This window comes from Corapipo altera, unplaced genomic scaffold (assembly GCF_003945725.1).
Source record: "Corapipo altera isolate COAL_440 unplaced genomic scaffold, ASM394572v1 44, whole genome shotgun sequence".
NCBI classification, from domain to species: domain Eukaryota; kingdom Metazoa; phylum Chordata; class Aves; order Passeriformes; family Pipridae; genus Corapipo; species Corapipo altera.
In genome coordinates, this window is record NW_020884880.1 from 16,785,139 (window position 1) to 16,801,095 (window position 15,957).

Sequence of the window (15,957 nt, forward strand, 5' to 3'; positions counted from 1 at the left end):
GGGGCGCGCGCGCGCGGAGGCGGGGGCGGCGGGGGCGCGCGCGCGCGCGCGGCAGCGGCTTCACTTCTCTCCGGGCAGCGGGGGCAGGAGCGGCGGCGGCGGCGGTGGGAGAAGCAGCAGCAGCAGCGGCCGCCGCTGCTGCTCGGGAGAAAGGGGAAAGGGCAGGGGAAGCCGAGAGCGAGGAGCGCGGGGGAGCGGGCTCATGACTCAGTGAGCGGCTGCAGCCCCTTTCCAGCCCCGCGCCCGGCCGGAGTCGGGGCGACCGCGACGGATTGTCCCGCAGCCTGTGTCCGGCACCAGCGAGAGAGAGACCTGCGCTCGCCTGCAGGTAGCAGAGGCTTTTCCCCCGTCTCTCCCGGGGTACACCTACCTCTGCCCCGGCTGAGCTCTCCGTCTGCCTCCCCTCCCCCCGCCGGGTTCCTACCCCCTCGTCGCTTCCTCACGACAGCACCCTCCCCCCCATTTATCTGTGACCCTCGCTCTCTACCTTTATCCTTCATCTCCCCTCCCCCCTCCGCATCCCCCCGGCGCTGCCTGGTACCCCCTTCCCTCCTTGTCATCCCCAGCCGTGCCCTTTCTTAGCCTCCGTCCCGGCCGTCCCCCTCCGCCCCCAGCCACCTCGGCATCTCTGCCGCCGCTCCCCGCTCCCTCAGGTTCCATCCAGCCTCCATTGCTTCTCAGCACCCCCATACCCCTTCAGCAACTCTTCCGTGTCCATTTGTCCTGCTCGCCCCGCTGCGGGCGGGAGCAGCGACCACCCCCGCTCCCCCCCCCGCCCCTCCGGCCCCGCTCCGCGCCGATCGCGTGGTCCCCGCGGCACTCGCTGCGCCCCTGGGTCGCTCCGGCGCCGGGGTACCCCCTGCGCCCTCCATGATCGAGCCTCCCAGGATGCGCCATCCCCACACCCCCCCCCGCCGCAGCACCCGGTGGGCATCCCGGGCTCGAGCCCCTCGGGAAGGGCACTAGCCTCCCCCGCCCCCACCCGGAGCGCCCTGAGGAGCCCCGCAGCCCAACCCTCTCCCTTCCCTCATGTGCCCCCGACGTCTTCCTCTCGCAGTCTCCTCCTCCTCCTCTTCTCGGTTGTCTCCTACTTCTCACCCTGGCCCGGCCGCCTCCCACCCGGCTGTGGGGGTGCGGGGTGTGTGTGTTTCTGGGGATGCCCGTGCCCACCACCAGCTCCCGCACGGCTGGGTCTTCCCGACGGGCGAGCCACGCTTCTGCCCCCGGGCGGCTGGGGGCCGTGGGAGCCGGGGCCTCTCGTCCTTTCCGTCCAGGTTCCTCTCTCAGTGGTGGACCCTGCTCGGCTACAAACCGGGCGCCTTCTGCCTGCCCTCCTGCGATGTTGTGCTCTTTTTACCCTTTACGCTTTCTAATGAAGATGAAGTAAGGCGGCTGCTGCCGTTGGTCTCGTCGTGGACCCTGCAGAAATATTCAATTTATCTTGGCTTAAAGAAAATTAAGAGCGCTTTAAAAGGACATCATCACTAGCTCTGCCGCCCTTGGGGACCGATCTGCACGTCGCCAGGACCCTGCTGTGCCTAACTACGGGATTTTTTTTTGGGGGGGGGGGGAGGGGGGAGAAGAGTGTGATGGTGGTTGGTGTTGGGTTTTTGTGACTCTGTATATTTTTTGTTTGGGTTTGTTTTGTTTTGTTTTGTTTTGAGGAAGAAGGGGAAGGTGCCAGTAGATATATTGGACAAAAGCAAAACCTTTTGGACTCTTCACTTCGAATTGATAGCTGTAGTTACACTTGTAATCTGTCTCTCTGCTGATTCATCTCACGTTAAGGGAGAGACTTTTAAGTCCCTTTTCACTCCTTTCCCTGTCCCCTCTGCTCATTTTTCTCTGCACAGCAGCAGGGAGGTTAGCAACTCTCACCTGAATATAGAATAGTCTGGCAGTCGGGGACCTGGACATCGCGTGTCTTCCCTCTTGCTCTGTGTGACAGTTGCAAACACACTCATGGCTGTTCAGATTCAAGGAGTATCTTGTATTTCTGTCTGTGTTAGTGGCAATGAAATGCTTTCTTCACAGTGTCATCCCCTCAGTTGATTTTTTTTTCTCCCTAGTTGTTTGTTCGTGTGTTTGGCTCTCTTTTAAGTTTAACCCTATTTGAAGTGTCTAACTTCAGGCCCTTTAACACTCACTTTTACCAGAATATTAAGCATCCCTTGAACTATGCAAAAATTCCTAAAATTGCAGATATTGTGAGCAGATGGCATAGAAAGAATTGCCTGACTGTCAGAAAGGGGAACAGAGAGAGAAGGAGAAGGGAGAGAGAAAAAAATAACCAAAACAAAAAACCCCCAAGAAACTAGCCAGACATCAAATGACAGATTGAAGCATTTTCCTATTGTAAATGCTGGCATTACATGTTACAGTAATTATATGCTCTGGGCTACTGTTAGTGTTTGTCTGCTGGATAGTAACCTGAACTTATGAAGTGAATAGAGTTGTTTTTTGGATAATAGTAATATTTATAGCTAAGGTTATTCACAGCAGATGTCCTATGCGTATAAGCATTACTAAATATGCTTTTAACTTTCTCGCCTGCAGTGTTAAAGCCTATGTACATTGTGAAGAGAGAATTTTTCTCTTTAAAATGGGGTTTACTAAGCAAAGTTCAGAACTAAAATCTAGAGCAAATAAAGGCCATCACAAGTGTTATAAAGAGAAATGAGGTTGTATTTTAGCTCTATGTAGAAGCAAAGAAAATGCGTACTTACTATCAAAATTGCATTATAGTTATTAAATGCATATTTTGACTTGTCAGAATATGATATTTTTGTGGTTTATTACCTCTAAGTCTTCTGTTACTTTTATCTTAAAATCTGCCAACTAGGATTTAAATATCTGAACTTCAACCTGTGTAAATATAGAAATTATGTTAAATATAATGTAACTGTACAATAGGAAAAATTGTTCTCTAGGAATGAACAGTTTTTGTATTTTAATTTTAGGGTGAAAACTATGCATTATTTTGGTTACTTCAATGAGCAGGCTAAGTGTTGTGTATTTATATAAATTTATATATGAAAATATTATTTTCTATGATAAAATCCAAAATGTAGTTTAAGCTGATTAAGGGAAACCTTAGTCCCATATCCATCACTTGGTATTGCTTGCTGTTTCTTTTGGTGCATAAACATTTTGAACGGATGCCATACTTCCAGAATTTTTGTTTGGTATAGCTTTACAAATTAGATAAAAAAGACCTAATTCCTCCTGCAGTTAGTTACATCTGTCAGTAATGCTTGATGAGATTATTTCTTCCACTCCACAGTGTGTACTCTTTGATAGAATTAGATCTTGGTAAGAGTTTTTCAGAATAGGAGCAAATTTATTTTCTTACATGCAGCTGTAACTACAACACTTACAACCTTTTTTAAAAAGCATCCTTTAAACATAACCCTGTTGGCATTGATGTTACTTTACTTTTACTTTGCTGTCTCTTTCCATAAATATATACAGGGAGATGAACTTTATTTAATCCGTGGAATGAGCAAGGTTGAATCTGAACCTGAAATATCATTATTCTCCCTTGAGCGAGTCTTAAAACATATAACAGTTAAAGTGAATAGTTTTGTTCTTAATTGTGATAGTGTCTGCACATAGGTAAGAGGAAAAGCAAGTCAAAGTTCACAGCAATTTAAAACTCTTTGTATATGAAAGAACAAATTCTTTGATTCAGACAGATTTGATCAGAAAACCACCCAGATATATGGAGATTGTGTGGGTGTAAGCAAGTAACGTTTGGGCCTATGTGCTTTGAAGATGGTTCTTTTATTAAAATCTTTAGAGGAGGATATATAAAGTAGGTATATAAGCTACAGATTAGGAATTAAAGGAAAGACCTGAGTTTGTTTGGTTTTTGGTTTATGTTTTGTTTTGCTTTGTTTGTTTGTTTGTTTAAAAAAAATCAATCAGTGCCATCACATATGCTAATTCAGTAAGGGTTTTTCCTGGACATCTGCCCTTCATTAGAACAGTTTGAGAAGTCATGACAGCTGTAACAGTGGGCTTGTAATTCCTCATCTGTCGGCATATTGTTGTACTATTTAAAATGAAGGAAGAAATTAAAATAGCTAACTAGTATCAGAAGTGTGCAAATAAAGTGTTAACTTGACTTCTGAAATATACTGAGATTTCTTGCTTCTTGTGTTCTTCTGACAGCTTTGTTGCTTCATATTGCCTGAATGAAATTTGTCAGGAAAAAGCTTCCTTATGTCCTTTACCAGCGTGCTTACCGCTCTAGAAGTGTACCATTTCAGTAAAGATAAACAGTCCTGTGTTAGTGCTTTTTTATTCTGTGACTGTTTCCATCGAGCATGCCAAGATGTAGATTTTGTAATGTGGAAACCCACATTAAAGACTTGGAATGAGCCCACAGATTTGTTTCATATGGGATAACAGAGAGTGTTAATACAGTAATAACTCTCAGTTTTTAACAAACTATGTTATATTTGAACCGGTGGCATAGTGATGAGATAGCTAGTGCATGGTATTGCTGAGTGGTTGAAAAATGTAATTCACAGTGAATGGTATTACACTTGCTGGATTATGTTTCCCACTTTGATAACTTCTGCTTTTCTCATATATATATATATATATATATATATATATATATATAGGTGGGCTTATATATATATATAAAAGGTGGGGTTTTTTGGGAGGTGGTAGTTGTTGTTGTTTGGAGTTTGTGGTTTTTTTTGGCATAGGGTTTTAAATGACTAGCTCCTGAATTATTGTCAAGATGCTTCTGGCAAAACTCTTCAGTGCTAAGATTACTGAAGTACTGTAACACAAGTGTTACGTATTAAGACAAAGACATTATGTGTTCTTTCCTTAAGGCATGTAAGAAATACTGCTGGGCAGTTTCTTCTCAAAAAGCTAACTTCTGTTGTTTGTTTTTGTTCAGTGCAGCATCTGCCATGTCTACAGAGGGGCAGAGAGTAGATGATAGTCCAAGCACTAGTGGAGGCAGCTCTGATGGAGATCAGCGTGAAGGTGTTCAGCAGGAACAAGAAAGGGAGCAAGTTCAGCCCAAGAAAAAAGAGGGCAAAATATCAAGCAAAACAGCTGCTAAACTGTCAACTAGTGCTAAAAGGTACAGTGTTCTTTTTGGGTTTTATTTTAATTTCTCTTTTTTCAGCTGAGCATCACATGTATGTATTGACTCAGTATATTAATTTTCTGATGGTTTTATTATAACACTGCTGTATTAGTGTAATATTCTCTTGAGACTGGTCACAATAATGAGACCTGTATACTTTTTCCTTTCTTTGACAGATTGGCTCTTTCACATGGTTTTAATAGTTGCTTGCATGATAAAAGCTGACAATTTTTTATTGCTAGTAAAACTCAGACAGTTTTGTAGCCTTATAAAATATATCTCTGTATGTGTATGTATGACTGATGTTGAAACTTGTCAGTGTAACTTACAGTTAATTAACCATAAACATATCAGACAGTTCTGTAACTCAGCATGTTAGGACTACTGTAATACCTATTGCTGTGAAGTACTCTGTTTTCTTTTCCCAGATGGTCAGGTCAGAAATATCTGAGTGAACAACAAATGCATGTTGGTTTCATTACTAAACTCTGATCTGTTTCATTACCCATTTATTTTCCTTCCCTTTTCTGCTTGAGAGGAAAGGTTGGTTTGTAGAATAGCTATTTAAGTTATTCTATGCTATCATGTCCATCTTCAGATAACGGTTGTCTTGCTTGGACCAGACAGAAGGAATTTACAGCTTAGTGTAGCTTCCTTAGTACACACAGGGTTGTTAGTCTAGGCAAATGGGATTATAGTGATTGAAGTAAAAAAGCACTCATAAAATAATCTGACAAGAGACCAATTCTGCAGACTGTCCTGGTGCAGAATTCCCAGATCTCGTTTCTTTGCTAATCCAAGGCCGTATAAACTACAAGAAAAAACATTGGAATTATACCACTGTGGTGCTGTGGTAAAGGAGAAGCATTGCTCCCCTATTGCCATAATTTATAACATGTAGTCACAGTCCATAAACACCAGTATATAAATGTGTGTACCTCCCTTCAGGATTCAAGTCTTTGTCTTGCCTTAATATGTCCCTTTTCTATTACATACTTTTCTGGACTGAAGTATCTTCTGTCTTTCCAGTGGGGTATTGTCATGCTTTTTTTCTGCCATAGATAACCTTCCTTACAGCTAGCTTTTTTTCATTTTTTCTTCTCTGTAGAAATGCTTTCTTGACACCCATTCCTACTAAGACACTATTAGGAGTCGTATCACTGGTCATACCACTTACAGAATGGCCAGCAAAAGTTCCCCATGTTTCCTTTTATGACTAAAAGGAAAAAAACCCAAAACACCCACTCAGCTTTCACTGCAAACCATGGTGTTACTCATGTAGTTAATCTTCACAGCCCTTATGGTTTCTGACCTTGTTCTCTTTTGTCTGCTTCCTGCTATTATTATTTTTTAAATATTAAAAATATTGGATTAGTCATGACTTTTAAGGTCATAAAAAATAGTTTTCAGTATCTTTAGAAAGCAGTCTGTGTATTCTGAACTTTGTACAATGTCTGGTGTAATGATGCCGATGCCGCAATTCTGACAAGAGCTTGTGGACACTATCCTATTAAAAAATTAATAATGATATGTCAGAAATTGGTCTATTAATCTTAGCTTTGTATCTTCAAAGCTTAGAGCTTTTATCAACATGCATTTTACAGTGATAAAATTACTTAAACCTTTTAAAGTTTAATCACATCTGCTTATGGTTCTGCTGAAACTAATTATGCCAGTTGCTGACATCAGTGCGTTTGCTGGTTAGACTCTAAAGCCAGTTTCATGTGCATACTAATATTAATATATTTTAAAAATATACATTTAAGTATACATCTTAAAAGCTGACATGACCTACAATAGTTCTTTAGGTATGTACACAATGAATAATATTTTGAAAAAATATATTTTATGAGTGCTGGTTGTCATAGCACTTTCTGGAAGGATCACAACAACATAGTTTTTCTAGCAACAGGGGTTTTTAACAGTATAATTTTTTTTCTTTTTTGTTTTTAAGTATTCAGTAGTTTTGTCACTGTGTTAGATTTGGGATTGTACTTTCTTCATTCAGCCAAGTTTTTGTATTATGGGTTTTGTTTCTTTGCTTTTTAATTAAAATCAGTAGTGTCTCAAGAAAGGTAAATCGGGATTTAAAGCAGAGGATAAAAAGGAGTGGAGTATCATGGAGGAAGGAAAAATTTCTTAGAGTCTTCAATATGTGATAAGGATTACAGAAACTGTCTGTATAAAATATCTTCATAGTAATATTGTTAATTTTGTTCATTAGAAGTGAAAAGTTGTGCAGGATTAAAAAGGCTGTACTCTGTTACCTTCAGTTAAAGGAGTCAATTCTGCTAAAATCAGTAAAACACTCAAACAACAGAGTGTAGTCAATTGTGGCTTTGGTCAAGATTCCTTAATTCTTGTTTAAAGCACAGAACACCAGTGAGTTAATGTAGCACTGGATCTAAAGTCACAGACTACAGACTTGATTCTAACCTGAGTTTGGAAATCACATTTCCTTAGTTGATAAGCTTTTTCCTGCGTATGGAATTGTAGTCACAGTGGTTTTGGATTGCCTTATGATACCTATTGTATATATTGGTTTAGAATGAAAATTTGTGCATCTCTGTTTGGAAAATTTTTGTTCTGCTTTTTATTTGTATTTTTATGTAGTCAGATTTACAGAATTTTCAGTAGCATTAGGTTTTATAGAAATCAAGATTTAGCAGTGTGCTGACTTTTGCTTGTGTAATCGTAAACTGCTACCACGTCTTATGTATGAATATACTGCTCATGCGGCTTAACTGCTTTCCAAAGTGATCTGATTACAGAGGCTATATGAAACCACTCAAATTTCTATTTGAGTAAGATTTTTGGTTTTAAGATATGGAGTTTCTTCTGTTAGCGTTGCTATAACTGGCATCAAGAGTGCAGAATGCCATCACATGCTGTGCTTCTCTGTTAATACTTTTAGGAGTAGCTGATATACAGGTGTAATAGCTTACAGCATATGTCATGCAGTGTACTGGTCCTTCAGTTTTCCTCACCCAGAGGGCATCACCTTAAATAGCAACCTTTCTTACCTAACATGTCAAGATTGAGAAACTCGTTGCATATCACAATTACAGTTCAGACAAGGAATTGAATTGCTGTCCTTGAAAACAGCAGGCATCTTGTTACCTCTTAAGTAGCAAATCTTAGCATGACCTTTGGATTGAGAGAAGTGAAACCATTCTTGGCTGATGTAGCTCAACAAATAAATGTATTGTTTTGCTTGGCTCCTGAAGTTGCTGGTTGAAAATCTGTCAACCTTTGTGTCCAATCCTGACATTTTTTAATAAATATCTGTGCCTACAATAAATTGTGAACTGTAAAACTTTAGTTGTAATCTTTTTCTTATTGAAAGAAGTTACAACCTTAAGGAGTAGCAAATCAGTAATAGATTAAATTTGTTCAAAATTCAACAAAGTAAAAATGAGCCTTTTTTCCCCTTCCCTTCTCCCTTTTTTTTTTTTCTCTGAGAGGTTTATCACAGCACTATTTTCAAGGAATCTAGGAATGGTATTTAGAATGTTGAATATGACAGCAAAATACAGACTGCTTTTTTTACAAGAAATATCCTTGTCATTTATCCATCTTTTAGTATGTGGGTGAGAATATTTTTTTTCCTCCAGTATGAAGCTAACCATCTTTAGATCAATTTCCTGCTCAGTCACAGTTTATTTAGTAGTGAAATATGTACCAGTGTCTGCTTTTTTAAGTATTTCCTAAGTAGCATATTCTTTGGTATAGGGTATTGAATCAGCTGGCTTTTATGGGTAAAGAGGCATGTATTTTAGAAAAGTAGATGTGGTAAAAATAGCTTATTGTCACGTAATCCTTTATTTCTTTTCCAATTAATCACATTGGGAAATCCTCTGATGTTTCACTTCTCTCTTAGCTTTAGAGAACTTTTAACTGTTTCATGAAGAAAACAACCACAGTCCCCTTAGTCTTGGAACAGTAGTAAATATGTGTCTGTGAGAATTAATAATATTTGAAATCCAAAATGTGCTTTCATGCTTCTGAATTTATGGGTAGGTTAACGGTTGCACTTGTACTGGAAGGCAACTATGTTTGTTCTCTTCTGATAGTAAAATGGAGGGGAAAAATATTTTTTTTATGTGTGTATATATATAGATATATGTGTATATGAGAGAGAGAAGTCAAAGGACTTCTCTAAGACCAAACAAAGAATATCAGATCTGACACTGCAAATTAAATGTCCTATGTGTGCAGCCCAGGGCATTGATTATTAACCAAGGCTTCACCCCTTGCCATCACCCTACTTCCCAATACTTCCCTAAGCCATTATGTCATTAGTTTAAATATAAACTGAATATATATAATTATTTTAATTTAGAGTTCTTTTTCGCTCTGACATAGTTAAACATAACTGTTATTGAGGCAAAAAATCCAAAGACAGAGACACCAGAAAGGACCCTGAAAAAAAATGTTTTGTTGCCAGAGGCCACATATCCTCATAGCAAATTCTCTGTGGTCAGTGAAGGAAATGAGGTACATCCTCTCCTGTGGCAGTTTCTGAGGGCAACTCAATGGAGATATGAAGCAAGTACCAGAGCACGTGCAGACAAAAGCCAGCTTGCACACTGGAGGTCTCTATCAGTGCAAGGCTCTCTGGGATGCTGTCCGACAATTTAATTGTAACTTTGAATGCTGTGACATGTGAACAAGATATTGCATGTCAGCTACTCTACAGAAACTGTTTATGAATAAGCTCTCAGCATGAATGCAAGGTAAATTAAGGTTGCAACAAAGGGTTGTAAGGTGTATAAACTAGTTTGGGACACCACAGAGTAGGAGAATAAACACGGATAACTTGCTGAGGAGCAAAAGATGGACAGTATTGTATTAATGTGTTGTATCTTGTTTGTATAAAAATAATGATGAATGAAATGTCTCTTTATCTTAGATGCTTGCAAGAGCAGTTAGGACTTTTGAACATTAATATGCAGTGCCATCTGATCAATTTTTATGGCTGGAAGCAGAAAGGTGTTTTGTCCTTGTTTGCTCAGTCACAGAAAAGCTTGATAAAGGGCCATTTTAGCACTCGTGAAATTAGAAGTTAGAAATTTTGGGTTGAACTACAACAGATGGAAAAAATGAGAGACTCTTTTGTTTTCAGAATATAAGGAACATGGGTTAGGATTTAGGAAGAAGAATATAAAGTTTTTGATCTAGGACTGAGGTTGTTGAAGTTGTCAATCCATTCTTGACGTGTCTCAGACTCACTGTAATGCAATGAAATATTAACTGCTCTTACTACTATATGTAAAGTAAAGGAATGATGTCTGACTATAAAAGTGCAATGCCATCATTCTGTAACTTCACAAAAGGCTGAAAAAGCAGAACAACCCATAAAACGTGAAATTGAAGAATCTATGTTACCTAGATTTTCTGTGGTTTGAATTTGTGATAGTATAATTTCAAAATCATGGCAGAAATTTATCATATACAGAAGAAATATTTTAAGCCTCTCCCACAGTTATAAGATCTCCCTTCTAAAAGGTGTGAATTGTTAGGATTGTTTAAATGGAGTAAGTTTTTTAAAACAACATGTTTGTTGTGCTTAAACTTTACTAATTAAAAAAATGTGGTGTATTTTCCGTGTTACTACAATGATTTGGTGCTTGATTAAGCAATCTGTGCCTGTATTTTTATAGGAAAGGTATGATATTTATTGGGGAAATTCTATGTACTGGAGATATAAATATTTCAAAGAGTAGAAAAAGCAAGTAAAAGATCAAATTGCTCCCCCTCAATTGAAGGAACTCTGTGGGGGTGTGTGTGTGTAGGGTTGGGGTGCATAAAAGTTAGAAGAAAATCTAAGCATCTGGAAGAGTGTTTTTATCTTTGCAATTATATAATCTGATCTAATGAGTGATTATTACCTCTGCCTACAAATCTTACCCACGTATGTCCTAATTATTTTAGAATATGAAAGATAAAGGCTGGAGTTTCTGGTTCAGGCCAATTCTTCTACTGCCATTGGTTCATTTATTCACTGTAGCTGGAAAATCAACTTATAGTGGCATAAGGGGAATTTTGATAGTGGCTGTGAGACTCCTTAACATGTAAGATTGTGTTTGGATGTTAAAATTATATAGAGAATTAAACTGCTCATTTTTATGTTATATATGCCAATATACCTGAATGCTTATTTTGATAAGCCGTTTTCTTTGCCTGTATTTATATGCAAAATGGGTAGCAATCATTTTTAACTAGGTATGTGTAAGTCAGACCTGAACTTTTGGCTTATGGCTTTGGCATGTATTTCAGGAATTTGCGTGGTGTTATTGTGCAGGTTTTCTTTCTTAGCATAGGGAATAACAGGAATAACAATTTGCTGCTGTACATGAAATCTTGTGAAGGAGAAGGCAAGAAGAAAATACACAGGGTATCTTGAATTGTTTTACTTTTTCTTCCTGCTTCTAAATGTTCATGTTTTTGCATTGAAGTAGCCTATAAAAAAGACTTGGGCATAGTTTATAGGTAAGGTGACCATTACAGTCTTGCTTATGGCATCATACTTTGGGAACTGAAAACTCCTACAAGTTCCTTTGGGAACTCTGTAGACTCCCACTCTGTATAATTAAATTTCTTCAAAGGTCAAAATACTGGCTCTCATGCAGATGCTGGTGTAAGGGAAAAGAGCCCCTGTTGCCAGCTGTGGCAGAGATCAGGCATTCATGGACTTGGCTTGGAAGCATCAGCCTGGGAATATCCAGAAATCCTGAACAACGAAGTTGCTCTCCCTGCAGGAAGAACTCTGGCAGGATGCCTGTAATGTCTTTATTGGTGACCTGGAGGATATGGCAGAGTTCACTCTAAAGTTTTCAGACTACAGCAAGCTGGGGGGGAGCACTTGGTACATGCAGGAGCAATGCTGTGGCTCAGAAAGATCTTGCCAGGCTGCAGGAGAGGGTTGACAGAGAACTCATGAAATGAGGACTCACCCCTTGTAATGATACATACTGGGGACCATCTCTGCTGAGAAGGAGATGGGGACCCTGGCAGAAAACAAGCTCAGTGTGAGGCAGCAACAAAGGCTGACTGCCTCCTGGGATGTACTAACAGGGGCATAGTCCATAGGCAGATGGAAGAGATTTGTCTCCCATTACTCAGCTCTCATTAGACTGTACCTGGGATAACATTTACCTGATTTTGATCCCCCAGTAAAAAGAAGGCACATACCAGAGCAAGTCCAGCAGTACAACCCCAAGCTAGCCAGGGAGCTGGAGCACCTCACTTTGGGGGAGCCTGATAGCAGACCCGCAGTACCTAGGAGGAGGTTATGAAGAAGACCAGCATGGGCTCATTCTGGGAGGGTGAGAGACAATTATTCTTGGAAGTTGGGGGGGTTTACCTTGCTAGTATGATATACACTAAGAAGCTAAATATTCTAGAGTGCAAGAGCTTATAAGACATATAGGCAGAGGAGAAATAGAGAAAGAGGATACATGAGACATTTAGTAATTGTGTAAGTGAGCCAAGGACCTGAGAACCCTGACCTATAGAAAAAGTGTGATTTTCTAGGTGGCTGCTCATGGCATTTGTCCCATATTGGAAATTCATTTTTCAGAAAAGATTTAACATTTGCTTCCACATGTTCTTGTACAGTTTCATGAAACCTTTTAGCATCAGCTTTTCGTCAGAAATTTTAAGAATTATATTTTGTTCCTATTGATTGCTGTAGAAATGTTCATAAAGTTGGAAGAAACAGATTGAAAAAAAAGTCCTGATAATATTTTTTTTTTCTCTTAAGAATTCAGAAAGAACTTGCAGAAATTACATTAGACCCTCCTCCAAACTGTAGGTAAGTTCACCTGGATTTTATTAATTTTGAATATGGAAATGAAATATATGGAATTATGGAAACTTCATAGGGGACTGGAGTAAATTGTAGCTATTCCTTTGTGCTGATTACTTAGTAATTTTGGAATAAAAACTGATCGATAATATGTTGCCTACATGTTAAGGACATGTAGGCAACATACGACATATTTCCCAGTAACCTAAGTAATGGTAAAAATGGGTGAACTCTGTAATGCATGGATGTATACAGGGCAAAAATCAAATGACCCTTCATTTGAGGCATTAAATTGATAGCATTTTGTTTGATTCTGTAAAATGTAATCTTGGTGGAGGTTGCTTGGTATGTTTGATTCCTTTTTCTTGCAATTTGTTAAAACACTGTGAATATAAAGGAGAAAAAAATATGTTATAGGCACAAACTATTATTAATTTTCTGACTGTGTTTGTGGTGATAAATTATGATGTTGGGTGGAAACTTCCTGAAATAGAGTATCTAATCATGTAGACTTTCTAATAACGTCGATCTGTTTGTTTGGTTTGGTGGGTTTTTCTTGGTCAGGTACATTTACTTTTGGTGTGTTTAAAATTGGCTTTGCAGTGACTGATGAGGTAGACCTCGAAACCCTCGCTGTCTGGTGGCAGGGGCTGTATGCAGTTGTTTTCAGATGGCTGTCTCGGGCTTCTTATCTGTCAGCTTGACATACGGTCAGTGTTGGAGCTGGGCCAGGGCTGCACAGCGCTGCTTAAAGGAGCCCGTGCCCCTGCACTTCTTGTGGTGGGAGGTTGGGCTTGATGGAGAAAAATAGCTTCCACCCAGTCCCACCAACTCATTTCAACTGATGTGGTTAGTAGGTTTCGTTCTATTAGTGCAGGAAAAAGAAATAGCTGATTGCATGCAGCTTTTGTGATGAATCCCAGTACGTTTCAGTATCGAATTAACTAAGCAGCTGGTAGTAAAAATGACAGTCAGCTTTATTGTTTTGGTCTCGTGACAAAAGTATGTGTGAGAAAATAGTCTAACAAGATTTGATGTGGTTGTGCTGGATCTCAAGATATATATAAGTTAAGTGGCTACATACTGAAGCTCTGTGTAGTGAAGTAGCCTTGCAATAATAGTGTTCAAGGAGTATTTCAGTCAATTAGGATCAACAGTTTTTTGCTAGATAAAACATTTTAATAGCTAAGCTGTTCTGTCATACTTACGACTATGTGTGAGTCTTCAATCACATCAAAGCAGTTTCATATGGCAGGTTTTACTTCAGTGTTGATGACTGATGCCTATTAGTGGACTGATTTGCTGAGATGAATATAAAACTTTAGTCTGTTGTAGAAGAATGCATGTCTTTGAACTGAGTGTAAAAGGCTTGCAGTTTTTACAGCAGTGTCATTTTTTCTAGTTTTCTGAAGCCTTCTCTTTATAACAAAACAGTTGTTTCAGTATACAAGATAGTGTTATATTTGATTTTCTTTTGCTAGCAAGTGTAAACTGAGCATTGACTGTCTTAGTGAAAAGCCCTTTGGTGGATTGCAATTTAAAAAAAACCTAAGCGAGCTGGAGATTTCCTGGGTTTGTTGAATTATTTACACTAATGATAAAATAGCAATAAAGTGCACTGCATGACGCTGTTTTGCAAAATCACAAAATTACATCTAACTTCATGTGTCTGCTGCTTTAACACAGTTCTGAAGATGCAGAATTACTTCATGTTGTGATCTTGATAGATAACCATTAGTAACTTTACTATTATCAAATATGTTTTTATAGTCAATACAGAATCACTTCATTTAGTTTTATGCTCTGTTGACATAGTCTAAACAGTGTTTTCATTTAAACTTCATCTATTTTCTATTATAGTTAAACATTACAAAATAAATACATCAGCCAGACATGATTCTTCAGATAATAATGAAGAAACCTGAGCTATTATATAGTATATCTTACCCTAAAGTATTGATACGTTCTTTCTTGGGTTTAGTGAAATTTAGATCATTGTTATAAGATGTTATATTTTCTGTTAAAAAAACCCAGCCATATTTTATAAATATAAATTCCTTACAGATGTAGGCCACTTGAAATGGTTGTGATTCTGGCTTGCCTTCACTATGTGTACTGTTTTATATATAAAATAAACTAAGATTGGGCAATAGGAATGTGATAAATCCCCAAACTAAATGTCATAGAAGGCATGAAGAAAGTTTTATTAATCAAGAGTAGTCTTAAGTAGTTACTTAGGAAGTTCTGATAGGGAGGATATGGAACTGTATTGGAACTTGGGTGGAATATTGCAAGTAGGTTTGCAAGACTTTCTGTTAAATACAGCAGGCCAAAGCTTCAGGTTTTTCCCATTCAGGAAAAAAACCCAAAATGGAACAGTGTCTGTAGTACATCATCCTCAGCATCCCTCAATGGCATGTTGGCTACACAGTCGGTACAAGCTCCAAAGCAGTTGCAGCTTCCACTGCTGCAGCAGCTGCAATCTTAGCATTTCCCCTGCCTCATCCTCATGAAGAGATTAGGCTGTATAATCTTTGTGTTTGTCTGGAAGAAAAAAAAAGTCTTGCTCACGAATGTGCCTTGTAATTGGCAGATTATCACTGCCTGCGACTTGCAGCATCTTTCCAAAAATGTGGAAAGCTGTGGGTTTTAGAGTTCATAAAAAAAAAATCTGTCACTTTTGGCTTTAAAAGAAGATTTAGTGTTATAAGAAACTAAGAGTTGCCTGCCTCCCTAGGTATTCATATTCTGTAGTTTGGGTACTGGGTGATGGAAAGAGTCCTCTGGACTCCACAAACTTTGGCTTCTTCCTCAAGACTGAGAATGTATAATGTTCTAAGCATAAAAAAGCCAAGCTGAGGAGGGGAGTGTGGGAGTTGAACAGTGTAATCATTGCTATTTTTGGAGGAAGGCATGTAATAAAAAAGCCTGTTATGCTTCACATTTAACAGAAATAACTGGATGGTTTTCAGTATATGTTGTCCCATCCCTCCCCCCGTTTTACTTTTTTGTTGAGCTGAATTTGCTGTCAAGG

The 15,957-nt window shown here is 39.2% G+C and overlaps 1 protein-coding gene across 3 annotated transcripts in view; it reads left to right on the forward strand.

Moving 5' to 3' along the window:
* Positions 1–15,957, forward strand: part of LOC113945161 (ubiquitin-conjugating enzyme E2 E2) — a 206,645-nt gene that overhangs the window by 974 nt on the left and 189,714 nt on the right. Inside the window, exons 1-3 of one of the 3 annotated variants that reach the window (XM_027639012.1) lie at positions 65–328; positions 4,919–5,107; positions 12,879–12,929. In XM_027639012.1, the coding sequence (XP_027494813.1) occupies positions 4,932–5,107; positions 12,879–12,929 (227 nt within the window). In that variant the 5' untranslated portion in view covers positions 65–328; positions 4,919–4,931. Of the gene's footprint in view, positions 1–64; positions 329–4,918; positions 5,108–12,878; positions 12,930–15,957 lie in introns of those variants that run through there. The other 2 variants (XM_027639013.1, XM_027639014.1) reach the window with 2 other exon arrangements.